This window comes from Nothobranchius furzeri, chromosome 13 (assembly GCF_043380555.1).
Source record: "Nothobranchius furzeri strain GRZ-AD chromosome 13, NfurGRZ-RIMD1, whole genome shotgun sequence".
In the NCBI taxonomy this organism is placed as follows: domain Eukaryota; kingdom Metazoa; phylum Chordata; class Actinopteri; order Cyprinodontiformes; family Nothobranchiidae; genus Nothobranchius; species Nothobranchius furzeri.
In genome coordinates, this window is record NC_091753.1 from 35,917,934 (window position 1) to 35,934,148 (window position 16,215).

Consider the following 16,215-nt stretch of genomic DNA (forward strand, 5'->3'; position numbering starts at 1 on the left):
GTGTCGGTCGATATGTAGGTGAAAACTGACCATTTCTGGACGTCACACAGGTAATCGGGTGCCAGACCATTCAGGGCATTAGAAACTAAGGTCAGAACTTTAAACTTCACTCTGAAGTTTACGGGTAGCCAATGGAGCCTCACCAGTACAGGTGTGATATGGTTCCATCTAGAGGTGTTCGGCAAAAACCTGGCTGCCACATTCTGTACGACCTGAAGCCTGTTAAGAGCAGAGACTAGTACAACATCACCAAGATATTTGTTTCCCCCCCCCCCCCCCATGATCTATTTTGCCTCCACCCAGCCACAAGTTTGAACCATCCAATCAAAAAAAAAAATAATAATAACAATAATAATACAAAGCGTGTCCTAACCCTTACCCTACCCATAACCCCTTAACACACAAAAAATCGTTCCACGCAGAGTAATTTCATAAATTATAATTGTGCAAAACATACATTTTTGGTGACTTAGTGGTTTTGGTTAGAGTAAGCGTTAGGGTGAGGGCTATTTTTTTTTGAGAGGGAGAACTTAAATTGACATAACACCAGCGCCTGACGCAGGAGAAACAAATTTTACCTGGGATAACTAGATTGCTACAACACCGGCTTCAACATCCAACTGCTGAAAACTTGCTTCAAATAGCTTGTGGCAGACATTTTGAGGCTAGCCGCGACATCTGGGGAAGGCTGGCAGCTTATTTTTCACCGGAAAAGTTTGTTGTCTTTTTTGATAAAAGGCTCCAAACAAGTCTGCTATTTCAGCAACAACTCGCTCCTCTGCATTTCCGATGAGGTGTGCAGTTTTTTGCCGTCATCTTTTGTTTGCACAAATTTACAATTATCTGTGTTTACCGGCTCCCTTTTTAAGTTTGCTTCAAACCAGAAATACTCCCAAACTGCTGAAGTGTTTTGTTTTTAGAAACGAAGTCAGCATGTGCGTGAGCTGCCATTTTTATCTTGGCGCGCCGTCCTCCAGACGGTCACGTGATGACATCACGTTCACAGCCTTTATGGAAAGTCTTTATATCTAGTGACAAAATATTTTAAACTATTTAAGTGAAACTGACAATTCAACCACACTTTTGTTTTATACATTATTGACTTTTATTTATCTTTATTTATTTTAATCCTTGCCTCCTACACGCACTGTTTTTTTCATGATGTAATGTGTGTGTGTGTCTAGGCTGTGTGGAGGGGTTGGGTGACGTTGTGTCCTTGGCTTGTGGTAAGAACTATAGTCTGGCTCTGTGTTCATCTGGACAAGTGTTTGGTTGGGGTGCAGGAGATGACGGACAGCTGGGACAGCCAGTGCAACTCAGCCACATTCAGAGACCAAGGTGAGCTGGAATTATTGAGTGCACAAATAAAAGGGTCACTTTCTTAATAAATGTAACCCATTTTGATCTCATCCCCATGCAGCCGGGTGTCTTTACCAAAAATGTCCATTCAGATCATTCAGGTAGCCTGTGGAAACGCCCATTCCATGGCACTGACTAAAGGTAAGAAAATAACTGCTGGTGTGTGTGATGAAGAGGCAGCTTCTTTATCACAGCTTGAAATGTTTGCATGATTTTGCATCCCTATTTAGCTATTACATCCCGAAAGATTTTTCAGATGTAATTGTGTTTAATATGTACACCCTCCCCCCCTCGGCCGACGCAATTGCTGCATGCGAGCGGCTCCAAAGCTCTGTAGAGAAGCTGCAGACGGCCTATCCAAATGCTATCATTCTCATCAGCGGGGATTTTAATCACGCTTCACTCGCCTCCACCCTCCCCACTTTTACTCAGTATTTGAAGTGCCACACCAGAGACAATAAGACCATTGACCTGCTGCATGCTAATGTAAAAAATACATAAACTTCCACCCCCCTCCCTCCACCGCTCAGATCACAACCTCATTTACCTGAACCCAGAATACACACCTCAGAAAAAATCATGAAAGTGTGGACCGAGGGAGCAACAGAAAGGCTGAGGGACTGTTTCCAAATCATAGACTGGGAGACACTCTGCAGCACTCACGGTGATGACCTTGACAGCCTGACCCACTATGACTACGTTTACATGCAGCCAATATCCGGGTTATGATCGGGTTAAGGTCGGGATTCGGGTTTCTGAGTTGATCAGAATAACCCGTTTACAAGCATAAATAGAAAGAGTTACCTCTAACTTGCATAACCTGATGTAAATGCGGACGTTGGGGTTGCGTCAGGACGTATGGACTACGCCCAGACGCAATATGCGTCATTTCCGGTTCTTCTTGTTCTGGTATCTGTGAAAACAACAACATGTTTCCCAGTTCAGAAGAGATAGTGACCGCGTTTGTTTGCGCTTTAGTTTCCTCGTCACTCAAAAGTGTGGTGCTGTGCCGCGACTCGCCATGTTGCTCCCAACTTGTTTACTTCCAGTATTCTGGCCCATACAAGACGTCTTGCTACTCAAAAGACCAAGATTCCTTGCGAACAGAGCATGCGCAGAACACACACTTTGATGGGGATATCCCGATATGCGTTTACACGACCAAACATTCGGGTTAGAAAAGGGTTACCCCAGGTGTAGTAACAGGGTTTTTAAAAACCCGGTTATGAGCATATCCGGGGTTTTGGCAGTGTTTACATGGCCGTGCGGAACCGGGTTATTGCGGATATTCGGGTTTTAAAAGGGTTACTGGCTGCATGTAAACGCACTCAATGTTTGATCGTGTAAACGTATATCGGGATAGGGAGTCACCGGAAGGAGCGCTTTCCAGCACCCCCTCCAAGGTCTCCAAAAAGGGGTGGGTAGTCTGAACTGTAGTTTGATGCATAATCACAGACCACAGTCAGAACCCGTCTCCCCACACGTAGGCGGAGGGCGGCTACCCTCTCATTCACTGGGGTAAACCCCTACGTATAGGCACCAAGATGGGGGCAACTAGTATGCCCACCCCTGCTCGGCGCCTCTCGGTGGGAGCAACTCCAGAGTGGTAGAATGTCCAACCCCTCTCAAGGAAACTGGTTCCAGAGCCAGAGCCATGCGTTGAGGTGAGTCCGACATCTAGTCGGAACCTCTCAACCTCACACACCAACTCAGGCTCCTTCCCCACCAGAGAGGTGACATTCCATGTGCCAAGAGCCAGCTTCTGTAGCCAAGGATCAGACCGGCAAGGTCCCCGCCCTCGACTACCACCCGTCACACACTGCACCCGACCCCTTTGTCCCCCCCCCCCCCCCCCCACACACACACACACACGAGTGGTGAACCCATGGGAAGGGGGACCCACACTTTCTCTTCGGGCTGTGCCCGGCCGGGCTCCATGGGTGAAAGCCCGGCCACCAGGTGCTCGCCAACTTGCCCCACCTCCAGGCCTGGCTCCAGAGGGGGGCCCCGGTGACCCTCGTCTGGGCGAGGGAACACAGTTTCCATTTATATAATTCATCATAAGAGGTCTTCGGGATGCTCTTTGTCTGATCCCTCACCTAGGACCTGTTTGCCATGAGTGACCCTACCAGAGGCAGAAAGCCTCAGACAACTTAGTTCCTAGGATCATTAAGACACTCAAACCCCTCCACCACGGTAAGGTGGCAGCCCAGGGAGAGGGTTCTCCCTGCATGGAAAACAAATTAATATGAAATAATCGTGATCCATCGGGATATCGAATCGAATTGAATTGTTGACCCAATAATCGTAATCGAATCGGGAGACAAGTGAAGATTCACACCTCTAGCAGGAACCTCTATTAAAAACAACACTATGGTTTTATTTGCTGAAGAGTCACAATTGTTATACTAGTGGATCCATAAACCACCTCCTCATTTCATATTTCTGAATACATCTTAGAGATCTATCAGCCGTCATCTATGACTATGTATTCTTTGGGTTAAACCAATTGAGTCTAAGATATTACTATCATTTTCAATGTCCACATGAATGTTAAATAAATGATCCAGGAAGAGTCACTCAGGTTAATCCTGCTTTAACCGTACATAACTGGTCCATATATGTTTTGATCTGTAAATAATTGTAACGCATTATAAATAATCTTGTCTCCTTACCATCTTTTCATTTTCTGTTCATGTAACATGTTCAAAAACATCGTAATAATAAAACTGGTGATAAAATCAAAGACCAGAAAGAGTTAGCGGTTAGTATTTGTTTTAATAAACGTGTTAAAATATCGAACAACTAAATAACATTAACATGATATTAGAAGGCCTTTCTCCCAGGAGGACCACCAGGTAAAGCCTCTCCTGACCCTGGACACCTGCAGCCCTAAACAGAGAAAATCAGAGACCACAGGTGACAAAAAGGCAATAAACACATTTTACATTTATCCACATAAGATAAAAATTATGTTCTTCACACAAACTATTTTAACTTCATTATAATGTGTCAACTGTGTAAACCCCTGAATGTAAAACTACTTTTCACAGCAGAACACAGAATGAATTTCTGTGGTTGTGTGTAAACAGCTTCACTCTTCACCTCTAAGCTTAATAAAAACTAGGGCTGCAACTAACGATTATTTTCATAATCGATTAATCTGTCGATTAATTTTTTGATTAATCGATTAATCGGTTCATTATTGTTTAGCTATTTAACCTATACAAGTGATGGATGCATTTCAGTTAAGAAAAAAAATATAAGAAAAGTGTGCAGTTGACTGCAATCTATTTTATTGCACATGAACAGTCAGCAGTATAAAATGAGCTAAACAGTGCAAAATATCAGTCCAGAATAATTTTTTAGCATTAGCTGGAAGCCTGCTCCTTCCACCATGGGTAGTGGCCTCATGTCTTTTACCAGCATGTTTAGAATAGAGTTTGTAAGTGGTATGAATTGCTGGGGGGTGAGTGTCTTGTTCCCCATGTAGTTGTCCATCGTTGCTTGTTTTTTTCTGCATAAGAAACACAAATAGACTGAAATAAGTACACATATAAAATAAAGCAGCACACACACTACAACACTAAATCAATATTATATTATTTGAATTAATTAACAATATACAGTGATCATTTATTTTGAGGATTACGTTCTACAAAATAGCCCGCAACAGGAGATATTCAGAAAAAAAGTCTAATTTTTTTTACTATTAAAAAGCTCTAAGTAAGAAGCTCATGAGGTTTTTATTTTGAGTCGGGAGTGTTTAAATTAGCTAGAAAATGTGAAAAATGTTTATTTTGTGTAATACTGTTTAAGAAACATGATAAAAATGTGTTGTGAGGCGTTTTACAGCGTTAGACAGTAAAACAGCCTTTTAATAGTAAAAAATGACTTTTTCTGAATTTCTCCTGTATTTATAAATTGAAAGCGTACAACTATGCTGCGTTATATTCACCTGGACACAGCTCGTCTGTATATTTTTCTCCGCGGAGTTGTCCTTTTTTGAATGAGGAACATGGTTATGCGTTTGTGCCGTTTTTCTCTTAACGAGAACATTCTTATAAACAGACGTGCTGAATTTGGCAAGCGCATGGTTCACAACACGGAGGAGAGTCACGATTGCATCTAGTCAATCAGAAGTAGAACAACGCAGACTGACGCGGCAAAAAAACATGTTTAACATCCACTATAACGATCTCAGCTAAAACACTAAGTCCAGCTTGTTTATTTTCTGTTACTTACCGGGCTGGCTCTTCCAAATGACGGCTCACTTGACCGCGGTGCTCTTCCTCTGCTGCATCAGCCCCCACATGCTTTCGTCTCAAATGTTCACTTAGGGACGTCGTGCTTCCGTGCCATGCTAGATGGTTTTTGCATATTTTGCAGGTCACCCGTCTTTTCAAGGCATCTAGAGTGAAGTCCGGGGTTTCTCTTCAGTTTTGTCGCTTCTATTTTTCTTCCGTATTTCTTCTTGTTCCGCCATCTCTCACAGCAAGATGAGCGTCAGTAACGTGATACGTCATGAAAACCGAGGGCACTCATTGGCTCATTTCTTCTTCTACGGCTCCACTGGTAGATCAGTGGCTCATTACTGCCACACACTGGCGGCAAATTTAACAGATTGTAACCGATGTCAGATTGTGGTAAAAATAGACTTTATGCGGTAAAATATGATTATTAAACAACTAATCGATGACTAAAAAGTTGTTAACTATTTTAATAATCGATTATAATCGATTAAATCGATTAGTTGTTTCAGCTCTAATTAAAACACTTTTGCTCTGCTGTCCTTAAGACAAATGATAAGCTTAATTTGCTAAAGAAACACAAACACTTTTTAAATTGTTCTTCAAAATGTAAACTGTCTGAATGTAAAACTGCTTTTCACAGCAGAACACAATAACTCCTGTACTCATGTGTAGACAGCTTCACTCTTCACCTCTAAGCTTAATCAAAATGCTCTGTTGTCCCTAAAACAAATGACAGGTTTAGTTCGCTAACCCCCCCCCCCCCCACACACACACACACACAAACGGGAATAACTACGGGACCCGCGATATAAGCTCGTTCTGGCTGATTTCTGCCTAAAATGTAATTTAAAAAACAAATATACAAATGAAAAATGTCTATAAACAGAACCGCGTTAAGCTTTTTAGTTTTCTACGACTAGTTTTATACAAACGTACGTTTAAAACTTCGTAGCTCTCCCCATTTTCTCTTCCTGTTGAAAATCCACAGCCGGCGCGCAAAGCATGCTGGGATAGCCTTATTTTGTGAGGAAACAACAGACCCATCCTCGAATTGTGGGTGGAGCGAGAATGAGTATTCTTGGAGTTCGGACAGTACTCGTCGCTGAGCTGTGACGTCATCGACCTCAAAATGCACCCTTACGAGCATCCTGCCCACAGATTTGGACACACCCATAGTCCCTCCAGCATGTCCTGGGTCCTCTTTAGGTATTTTCCTGGTTGGACGTGTCCAGAAAACTTCACTAAGGAGGCATCCTAACACCTCAACTGGCTCCTCTTGATATGGAGGAGCAGCAGGTCTAATCCTAGCCCCTCCTGGTTGACCGAGCTTCTCACTCTATCTCTAAGGGAGAGCCCAGCCACCCCGTGGAGAAAACTCATTTTGGCTGCTTGTATCTGCAATCTCATTCTTTGTCACTACCCAAAGCTCATGACCATAGGTGAAGGTATGAACATAGATGGACCGGTACATCATCCCTTCACCATGACAGACCGGTACAACGTCCACATCACTGCAGACACAGCACCAATCCGCCTATCGATCACTCGCTCCATCTTTCCCTCACTCATGAGCAAGACCCTGAGATACATGAACTCCTCCACTTATTTATAATAATAATAATAATAATACCACGTTTTCTCATGTTCATTTTCCACCTCGTGTCACCCCCTTAGGAGGAGACGTCTTCTCCTGGGGCTTAAACAGTCACGGCCAGCTGGGCCAGGGTAAGGCGGTGCCCCAGCAGTTTGCGCCCAGCCTGGTGCGGGCCCTGACCGGAGTAGCAGTCACCCAGATCTCAGCCGGAGGAAGTCACACTCTGTTCCTCACGCTCTCCGGACTGGTGTACTGCTGCGGGGCTAATAAGCACGGGCAGCTAGGGCTCAACAGAGTGGATGAAAAAGGTAAACTCTCACTTTTACTTTTCTCCTTGAGGTGGAGTTTTTTCATCATTTGACTGAATATTTTCTGTTGTCCGCCAGGCAGGTTTAACATCTGTGTGGTTCCTGCTCTCAGACCTCTGGGCGTCTCCTTCATAAGCTGTGGAGAGTCGCACACTGCTGTGTTAACCAAGGTACGTGTTTGTGCCTCTCAGCTGTTAGTGAAAAACCCCTCCTCCGGCAGCACTCGGTGACAATAATCAGGAAGCAATAGAACATTTGGTGGCTCTAAATCACACGTTATCAGTAAGAGTGACCAAAGAAGAGAGGATTGGTGCACTGGGGGAAAAGAGCTATGAGCCTTAGAGAAGCTGTGTAGAAAATGATCATCGGGAAACTGGGGCTGATCTTGGCTCTTGTGTGATTCTGTGTTTTCCAGGAAGGAAATGTTTTCACGTCTGGAGAGGGACGTTACGGTCAGCTCGGTCACAGCTGCACCACCGATGAAGTCAGACCCCGACTGGTGGAAGGTCTTGGAGGACCAGCATCTCAGATTGCATGTGGGAGGTAAAATTATTAAACAGTGTTTCATTTTACGATGTTTGTCATCATAACTGTAGTCACGGTGTGAATCTCCTCAGCAGAATTACTTGAGTTTTTAGTTGTTTTATTATTATTTTTCCTCTCAGACATCACACTCTGGTTTTGGGGTCCTCTGGTCAGCTGTGGGCATTTGGCCTCGGGGACAAAGGTCAGACAGGGACAGGACAAGGAGAAAACAGTCTGTCCCCCTACCTGGTTCAGCTCCCATGGACTTCTGACAGCGCAGTGGCTCCACTAGGTGGTATGTGTGATCTTTATTAAGTCTAAAACATGTAAGATGGGACTTAAATGTGATTTGTTTAAACTGATATAAATTAAAACCTTCATTTCAACAGTTTTAATGAGATTTTATGCACTTAACAGACTTAAACATATCATCTGGGTGGAATACAAACTTCATTTACACTTCTTCTGCAAAGGTAATTAACAATAATCATTTTAGATCTCAACAGAAGAAACACTGACTGCTTTTAACTTCTAAAATACTTTTCAGGTCCCTGAAGTTGGTCGGATAATTGGGCGTCTTGATGAGACCAAACTTCAGAAATGGCTGAGAATGAGACGCGGAGATGTGGAGACAAGAAGGTACCTCTTAATTTTTCTGTTTTACTGTGACAAATAGCTAGTATTATCGTTTTATTTTGGTATTCATAAAGTTTTTATAATGTTTCCCTGTTTTTGTGCAACAGAGAAATAGAAGCAATGTTTCTCACCAGCTCAAGTCTTGTCGCGAGTTTCACAAAAGCCGAGTAAGTCAGAGTTTCTGTGCTTGTGTCGGAGTTAAAAATGTTGCACGTGAACTTAATTTTTTGTTTTTGCTTTTACGTCAGTGGGACTCCTCTGGAAGCAGGAGCCTTAACGGTGGACCAGGAAGCTGCCAGTAGAGCCTTTGACCAGATGTTGGCCGTTCCTTGGATCAGACAATCAGTTAAGAAACGTTTTAGATTAATAATCTACCAAAGTGTTATAAATATTTTAGAATGACAAGGTGATGATTAATGACTATCTCCTGCAGGTAAAACTAGACTTCCTGGTAAGCCTGCTTGCTTCCTGTTCAAGGGCCTTAAAGTCTCCAGAGATCTTCATGGTTCTGCTCAGCTGCCCCCTTCTGCAGGAGGACTCCTATGTGATGGAGGCTGTGGCTCTGGCTATCGTCATCTGCGATCTACGCGAGAAGAATCAAGCCTTACTCGGTAAACACTCGAAACAAAAGAAATCAAACAAAGCGTTGCTGGTTTGTTTGGAAGATTTGTCATCTTCCAAATTTTTATTTGTGTTACATAAATGAGAATTCGCGAGAAAGTGATGTTTTATTTTATTTATTTATTTTTTGTGAATGATTTTTGCAGAAAGCTGGTGGTCTTCTCTGTCGGCTCCTTTGCTGACGAGGCACATCATGGTCTTCAAGAATGCCCTGGCCTTCACGCTAAGAAGCAACGTTTTAGCAACTCACAAGCCTGGAGTCCAATACCTGCTGGAGAGCCTCAAGCTGCTCTACAGAGTCAGTGAGAAATGTTTCATTTCAAACGGCACTGTGGTAAAAATCTGGCTCTGCTAGACCTGCAAACGTTAACCAGTATTTGTTTCTTTTCAAGACCACTTATATAAAAAATTTATAAATATTTCACAGCCCTACCAGCAAAAAACAAAAAAAGAAAAAATCCTTGAACTTGTGTTCATTTATTTATCTTTATTGTTTAGTATATGTTGCCTAAACACTTGGTAGACAACAGTAGCAGAGCGGTTTGAGCTTTCACAGAAAGGGTAGCTAGGTAACATATAACGGCGTCACTAGGACTGGGTACCAGTAGATACTTCTTGATACTACTACTTTAACAATACTTGGTTTGTGATGGTGGTACTTTAATGATACTTTTGTTGAAATCTATTTTTCAATTTTAAGAGAGGATAACAAACTACTTAAATGTTTTGTTCTTATTGTTTATATGATTTAATTATATTTATTTATATTATATTTATTTCAAATTTTTTTCTAAGCAAAAACAGAAAAGCTACAGTGCAAACAGTAAAGGTACAACATTGAAAAATAAAAGTAGCCTTCATTTATGCTTCACTTTATGTCAGTAACAGCAATAATAACAACTCTGTTTAACTGCATTTTATACACAGGTAAACAGCAGGTAAGTTGGTTTTTTGTCTTATTTCTGCTTTAATCAGCCTTCATCCTCAGACTTCTCCAGTGTTTTGGAAGGTGATGGACTCTGGTTTACTGTTTTGCTGTCAAAGACTTTCCATGTTTCAGCTGAAGATGATGCCCTGCATGATGATGTGCTTTGTTAGATTGGCAGTATTCCTGATTTTTGATGGTGTTGCATGTAGCTGCTGAAATGCTCCCAAATGTTTGAGGTTTATTTATTTTTGCATTTTCATCCGCTAGCTGCAGAGACGTGTTGTTGAAAGCTAATGTCCTAATGTGACTCGGGGTCAGTCATGTGACCTGCGGTGGCACATTGGGACATTTTAATACTTCTGATATAGGTCCAGAGTTCTGGCACCCAGCCCTAGACATCAGGCACCCTTTCTCATGGTCTGCTGATATTTTCCACATTTTTCACTGCTGGAGGTCTGTGTGGGCCATGCTGTTTACAGTTTCTATATTACTGCTGTAGCACGGGAGCTGAATACGTCAGGTGTTTGGGGTATTTTGACCCGAGGCTGCACTGCTTTCTCAATTATTGGTTCTGCCGCTCTTTATTTGTGCCATGTTATTTAGTGAAAATTATTGTAGTTGACAAATGAATCTAGAGGACACACAGTACAAAGAATTTACATACAGCACAAATTTTAAGACCCAGTTGTCAACACTCAAGACTTTTAAGACCCTGCGAGAACCCTGTGTATTAGCTCACCTATAACTACTGACTGCATGATCTTTTTTGGGTGCAAAACTCGCAAAAGTCCACATTTTTAATATTCCCTCACAGGCAAACAAAACTGGGAAGTCCTACAAAGTCCCACTGAGCACCTTTTACGTAGAGGAAGTTGCTACCATTAATCCAGTGGAAGACATCACTCTCTGGTTGGCTTTCTGCAAAGAAGAGGTGAAAACATACTTGTAGTGTCTCATCTGTTATTTTTTATTCAAATAGTTTCTTATTAAAACTCTGAACATTTCTTTAAAGGAAGACAAAATACCTATCATTTTCTGCCGCTACCCCTTCGTTTTCCCTCTGGACTGTAAGGTTGCGGTGTTCAACATCTTAGCGTTCGTGATGAAGGTACAACAAAACGATGACCTCATTCATTACGTTTTTCATTCCACACTTCAGCACATAGCTGTAACTGCCATGCAAGGATGTGCTAACAAGTTCTGTAACAACAGGAGGCCTATTATGAATTGCCCGGGATGGGTCGTGAGTGGCCCGAGCCGTGGCTCCTTGATGCTCCAGAGTTTACATCTGGCCCATTTTTCCAGCTGACAGTGAGACGAACTCACTTGGTCGAGGACACCTTCAGGCAGCTCGCTGCAAGTGATCACTCCACCTTCAAAAGGAACCTTTTGGTAAATAAGAATGGTCGTTGTGCTCTAGAAGGTTTTGTTTTGGGATTATCAACCAAACAACAGAAATGTGGCTATAACTCACTTGTTTTTACACTTTAATAGGATTTAATTAATAAAACATGGATGGTGGGAATAATTAATATGTTTTAGGAGGTTTATTTATTATTCTCTAACTCAGGTGAGGCTTGTGGATGACCACAACGTCATGATTGTCAACAAAAGGGATTTTTTTCTCCACGTGTTCGATGAGCTGATTGTTCCTGAGTCTGACATGTTCATGCACAACGACAGTAGGACTCTGGTCTGGTTCCCACCCAAGGTAGGACCAGTTCTGCACAGAAAAATCACACTTACACAGTTCACACGAAAGCGCTGCTGTACGGACTGATGAACGCAGTCCGAGTTACCCGTCGAAAGACGTTGGGTATATCTTATTTTATCAGCTCTTGATCAAAAGTTTTTCTTTTGTTTCCTGAAAAGCCAAAAGTGGAGGAGAATAAGTACTTCCTGTTTGGCGTGCTGTGTGGCCTGGCTCTGTACAACCACAAAATCATCCACCTGCCCTTTCCACTGGCTTTGTTTAAGAAGCTGCTCCGAGTCAGAACCTCCCTGGACGACATGAAGGAGTTTGATCCAATAATGGCAGAGTAAGGCAACTGCACGACTCTTGATAAAGAGAGCATTTTGTATTATACTTGGTTGTTTCAGGTGTTTATGACCGACATGGATGTTGCTCGTGTGTTCAGGTCTTGGAGGTGCATTTTGGAGGATTACACTCCGGATGAAGTGGAAGCCCTGGACCTGACTTTCACCGTGTGTTTACTGAATCACAGCCCAGCAGCTGCTTTAATCGCCATGCACAGAGTAGTGTTAGTCTTAATTCAGCTGTTTGCCTTGATGTTACAGGTGTCCTGGGGTCAAGAGGAAGTTGAACTAGATCCAAATGAAGCTGGAAAACCTGTCACCTGGACAAACAGGTATGATTTATATCAGTATAAAATGAAATCATCATCCCAGTCTGCCTTTCTGCCAGTTTGTGGTTTATTTCTGAGAGCTAACATCTGAAAACCCCCACAGGAAGGAGTTTGTTGCTACCTTTGTTGACCACGTCTTCAACAAATCAGTGGAGGGGGTGTTTGAGTTGTTCGAGAGAGGCTTTTTCAAAGTGTGCAACATAGACGTGGTGGAGTTCTTCCAGCCGGAGGAGCTGCAGGCAGTGATGGTGGGCCAGGAGAATTATGACTGGGAGGTCTTCAAAGAGGTTTGATTCTTTGAGTCTTACACACTTTCAGTCTATTTATTTAACTTATTTTATGAGGATAGAAACCGCTTGAGATGTGGCATCTCATTTTCGAGCGGGTCCTCAGCTCATACAACAAAATAGCAGACAAGGCAGCAGAGTAACTTACACAGACACAAGACAATCACAACATCAAACAAAAGAGAGAGGGGGGGGGGGGTCCTGCTAAGCTATGGCTCACCAACAATATTAGCTAAGCAGACCCAGTACACACATTCAGTTAAAATAAGAATTTACGAATTTACTTCTGCAATCCTGCTCGGACTACCATCCCACCTGTTTTAGTTGTTTCCCTGCTCCAACACATCTGATGTAATGGTTGAATCACCTGTTCAGCAGATCAACAGGCTCTGCAGAAGCCTGTTAATCAGCCACTGATTAAAAGCAGGTGTGAAATTTGCTTGATTGGACAAGACCCTGTTCTAAATTGTCCCTAGGTGTGAGTGAGTGAGTGAGTGAGTGAGTGAGTGAGAGAGTGATTGTTTGTCTATATTTGTTCCCCGTGATAGACTGGCAACATGTCCAGGTGTCCCCCACCTCTCGTCTGATGACAGCTGGAGTTTTCCTGACTTTCCACCAGATGCGTATGCATAGCGTAACATCTGCAAAGCAGAATATGCAGCTAATAGCTGCGGTCTTAGTGGGCGGGTGTGTTTCCACTGGTCTTGAAGTAGCACGCTTTATATGCACCACGCTTCTCAGTGTCTTGTTGCTTCACTAAATGTACATTACAGGCTTATTTTTATGCACTTTGCTTCTAGAAGCATCAAGTCTAGCCATTCAGCCTAGACCAGACAGGAAGCTAAAAAGTCACGTGCAGAATTTCTATTGCTTGACTAGTAAAAGAAAGAAAAAAATCCATTTCCTTGTTAAACCTTGTGGCCGAGGAAATTAACAACAGATTTTTTGGATACGTGTTGTTGTGTTTCTCACGCAAACTGGCTAAATCACGCGAGATCTTTTCTGATTTCGTGTACACGCAGGATCGCATGGAACATATATTTGTGTCTAAAACGCTTGTGGAGAAAAAACATCAGCTCCTCCTGATCCTAGTAAGGATGAAGTGGTTAAGGTGAAAGCAGGTTTTCTCGCCGCTCTCCCTGAGAGTTGTTTACACACAGTGTTGGGAGTAATGCGGTACAAAAGTAATTAATTACTGTAATGCATTGCTTTTTGCTGTAATGTGGTAATGTAAGGCATTACAGGGAAAGAAAATGGTAATATTTACTCGGTACAATTGTCAGTAACGCGGTTATTACAATGCATTTTTAAACCCAGAATCAAGATGTGTTCCTTAAAAATTCAAATTGCGGGAAACCCGAAGAAAGATCCAGTATCTGCATATATCACGTCATTTATGGACTCAGCTTTGCGGGCAGAGAGGACGCCGCGGTAACGGCTCAGCTGCGTCCTGCACGCGGCCGCAGTAACATTCACAAAATTGCTCCACTAAAACAAAATAATTCACTTGCGATCGTTCATATCAGCGCATATTCTCTGGTATTTTGTGCTTTTCTGACGTGCTTTGCCTCAGCTGAGTTCATAATCTGTACCACGGTGATTTCAACTCATTACTGCTGGAGCGCCGCGCATGTGAAGATCCCTCTGGCTGATCGTTAGAAAGTAGGAAGTCTAGGAAACAGTTTTTTTTGGAAGACGGAGAAAACATGCAGCATGCAGGAAGGTTAGAGAGAGAAAGGGCAGGACATTATTCAAATAAAATCAAGAAAAAAGTAGGTAGATTTATCCCCAATACACATTTTTACCAGTGAAAAGCAATAATATACATAAGCATTTAATATTTATACTTGTGATAGAATCAGATCACCCCAGAAGTCAGTCCCACATCCAGGGCCGTATCAAGGCATTTGGGGACCAAGGCAAATTTAGGCTTGGAGCCCCCACCACCCCACTCCCTGCTCAGTTAATATAAGATGGCAGTGTGTTGAGAGTACAGATTGTTGTTGCTTTTATTTAATAAACAATCATTTTAAAGCACTGTTATTATATCTGACTGTTTTTAACAGCAATCCGAGCTCAGACACCACATCACTTTCCACATATATGTCATGAGCTCACTGAGCGTCACATGACCAGATTCATATTGAAGATGTTTTGGTGAAAGTTACTTAAAGTAATGCAAAAGTAGTGTAATGCCTTACAATTTAAAATCAGTAATATTGTAATGTAATGAATTACTTTAAAATGAGGGTAACAAGTAATAAATAATGCATTACAGTTTTGAAGTAACTTGCCCAACACTGTTTACACACCACTTGTTCCTCATGGGTAATTTTGTACATTTAAAATCAGTCGACAAGTGGTGCAGAGGTAGAAGTACCTTGTTGCTGTTTGGTTTCACTTTCAGGGACAAAGAAAGAATGACTTTTTTGTTCTGGTAAATGAGCTTGTTGTGTTACACGTCAGTGTTTTACAGGATTTAGAATCTGGTTAATAGAAAACCCACCGACAGGGAAGTTTATTCTTCCAGCTTGATGGATGTTTTGTTTTCAGAGCACCGTGTATGAAGGAGAGTACCACGCTTACCATCCCAACATCCTCACCTTCTGGGAGGTGTTTGAGAAACTCACACACGAGGAGAAGAAGAAGTTCCTCTGTACGTGTTATACTGACACCACATATCTGCAGATGTTTTAACTCCAGATGTTTCCACGTTGCACATGTTCACCGTCAGATGCTTTTTGTCCCCAGTGTTCCTCACAGGCTGTGACCGAGTGCCCTTCGTGGGAATGAAGCGCACCATAATGAGGGTGGCTGTGCTGCCCAACTCCAGTGAACGGCATCTACCTGAATCCCTCACCTGCCACTTGCTGTTGCTGCTGCCCATCTATCGGAGATACCCGGCAGACAGGACAATGCGGACCCGCCTCCTGAAGGCCATTAATCACAACCGAGGCTTCTGGAAGGAGTAGATGAAGCAGCGAGGGCTTTTTATTTACATTCATACGTGAATTTTATCCTTCCACGTCAGTACTAGTTTGAAACGGATGTAGCTATGTTGACATTTAGCAGTTAATTAGAATATGTTTGTTTTAGGAAGGTGTTCCGTGTTTCAAACCTGTTTGATCAAATTTCGTTAACCTTTGTACTCTGTTGTAGGTAACCTGTGCAGTCCTGACATGACACGTTTTAAGTCTAGTGAGATAAATAGAAATATGTTTTAGTTGGAAATTGTTTTAGTATTTTATAAATGTGTGGAAATTCACTGTCTGGTAATGTAAGTGCAGATGTTCCTTCTGCCGTTCGAGCTTTAATAAAACATCTAAATGAAAGTCTGC

The 16,215-nt window shown here is 42.4% G+C and overlaps 1 protein-coding gene across 1 annotated transcript in view; it reads left to right on the forward strand.

The window, feature by feature from the left end:
- The window catches only part of LOC107380425 (probable E3 ubiquitin-protein ligase HERC6), a 36,343-nt gene extending 20,129 nt beyond the window's left edge, over positions 1 to 16,214 (forward strand). The window contains exons 2-23 of the mRNA XM_015951666.3: positions 1,185 to 1,338; positions 1,421 to 1,500; positions 7,287 to 7,514; positions 7,593 to 7,684; positions 7,930 to 8,057; positions 8,180 to 8,334; positions 8,457 to 8,512; positions 8,587 to 8,678; positions 8,783 to 8,842; positions 8,924 to 9,020; positions 9,109 to 9,286; positions 9,443 to 9,594; positions 11,039 to 11,155; positions 11,237 to 11,332; positions 11,437 to 11,616; positions 11,795 to 11,935; positions 12,097 to 12,263; positions 12,363 to 12,429; positions 12,523 to 12,593; positions 12,694 to 12,877; positions 15,431 to 15,533; positions 15,629 to 16,214. Of these exons, the coding sequence (XP_015807152.1) occupies positions 1,185 to 1,338; positions 1,421 to 1,500; positions 7,287 to 7,514; positions 7,593 to 7,684; positions 7,930 to 8,057; positions 8,180 to 8,334; positions 8,457 to 8,512; positions 8,587 to 8,678; positions 8,783 to 8,842; positions 8,924 to 9,020; positions 9,109 to 9,286; positions 9,443 to 9,594; positions 11,039 to 11,155; positions 11,237 to 11,332; positions 11,437 to 11,616; positions 11,795 to 11,935; positions 12,097 to 12,263; positions 12,363 to 12,429; positions 12,523 to 12,593; positions 12,694 to 12,877; positions 15,431 to 15,533; positions 15,629 to 15,849 (2,819 nt within the window). The 3' untranslated portion in view covers positions 15,850 to 16,214. The remainder of the gene's footprint in view (positions 1 to 1,184; positions 1,339 to 1,420; positions 1,501 to 7,286; positions 7,515 to 7,592; positions 7,685 to 7,929; positions 8,058 to 8,179; positions 8,335 to 8,456; positions 8,513 to 8,586; positions 8,679 to 8,782; positions 8,843 to 8,923; positions 9,021 to 9,108; positions 9,287 to 9,442; positions 9,595 to 11,038; positions 11,156 to 11,236; positions 11,333 to 11,436; positions 11,617 to 11,794; positions 11,936 to 12,096; positions 12,264 to 12,362; positions 12,430 to 12,522; positions 12,594 to 12,693; positions 12,878 to 15,430; positions 15,534 to 15,628) is intronic.
- The last annotated feature ends 1 nt before the right edge of the window (position 16,215 follows it).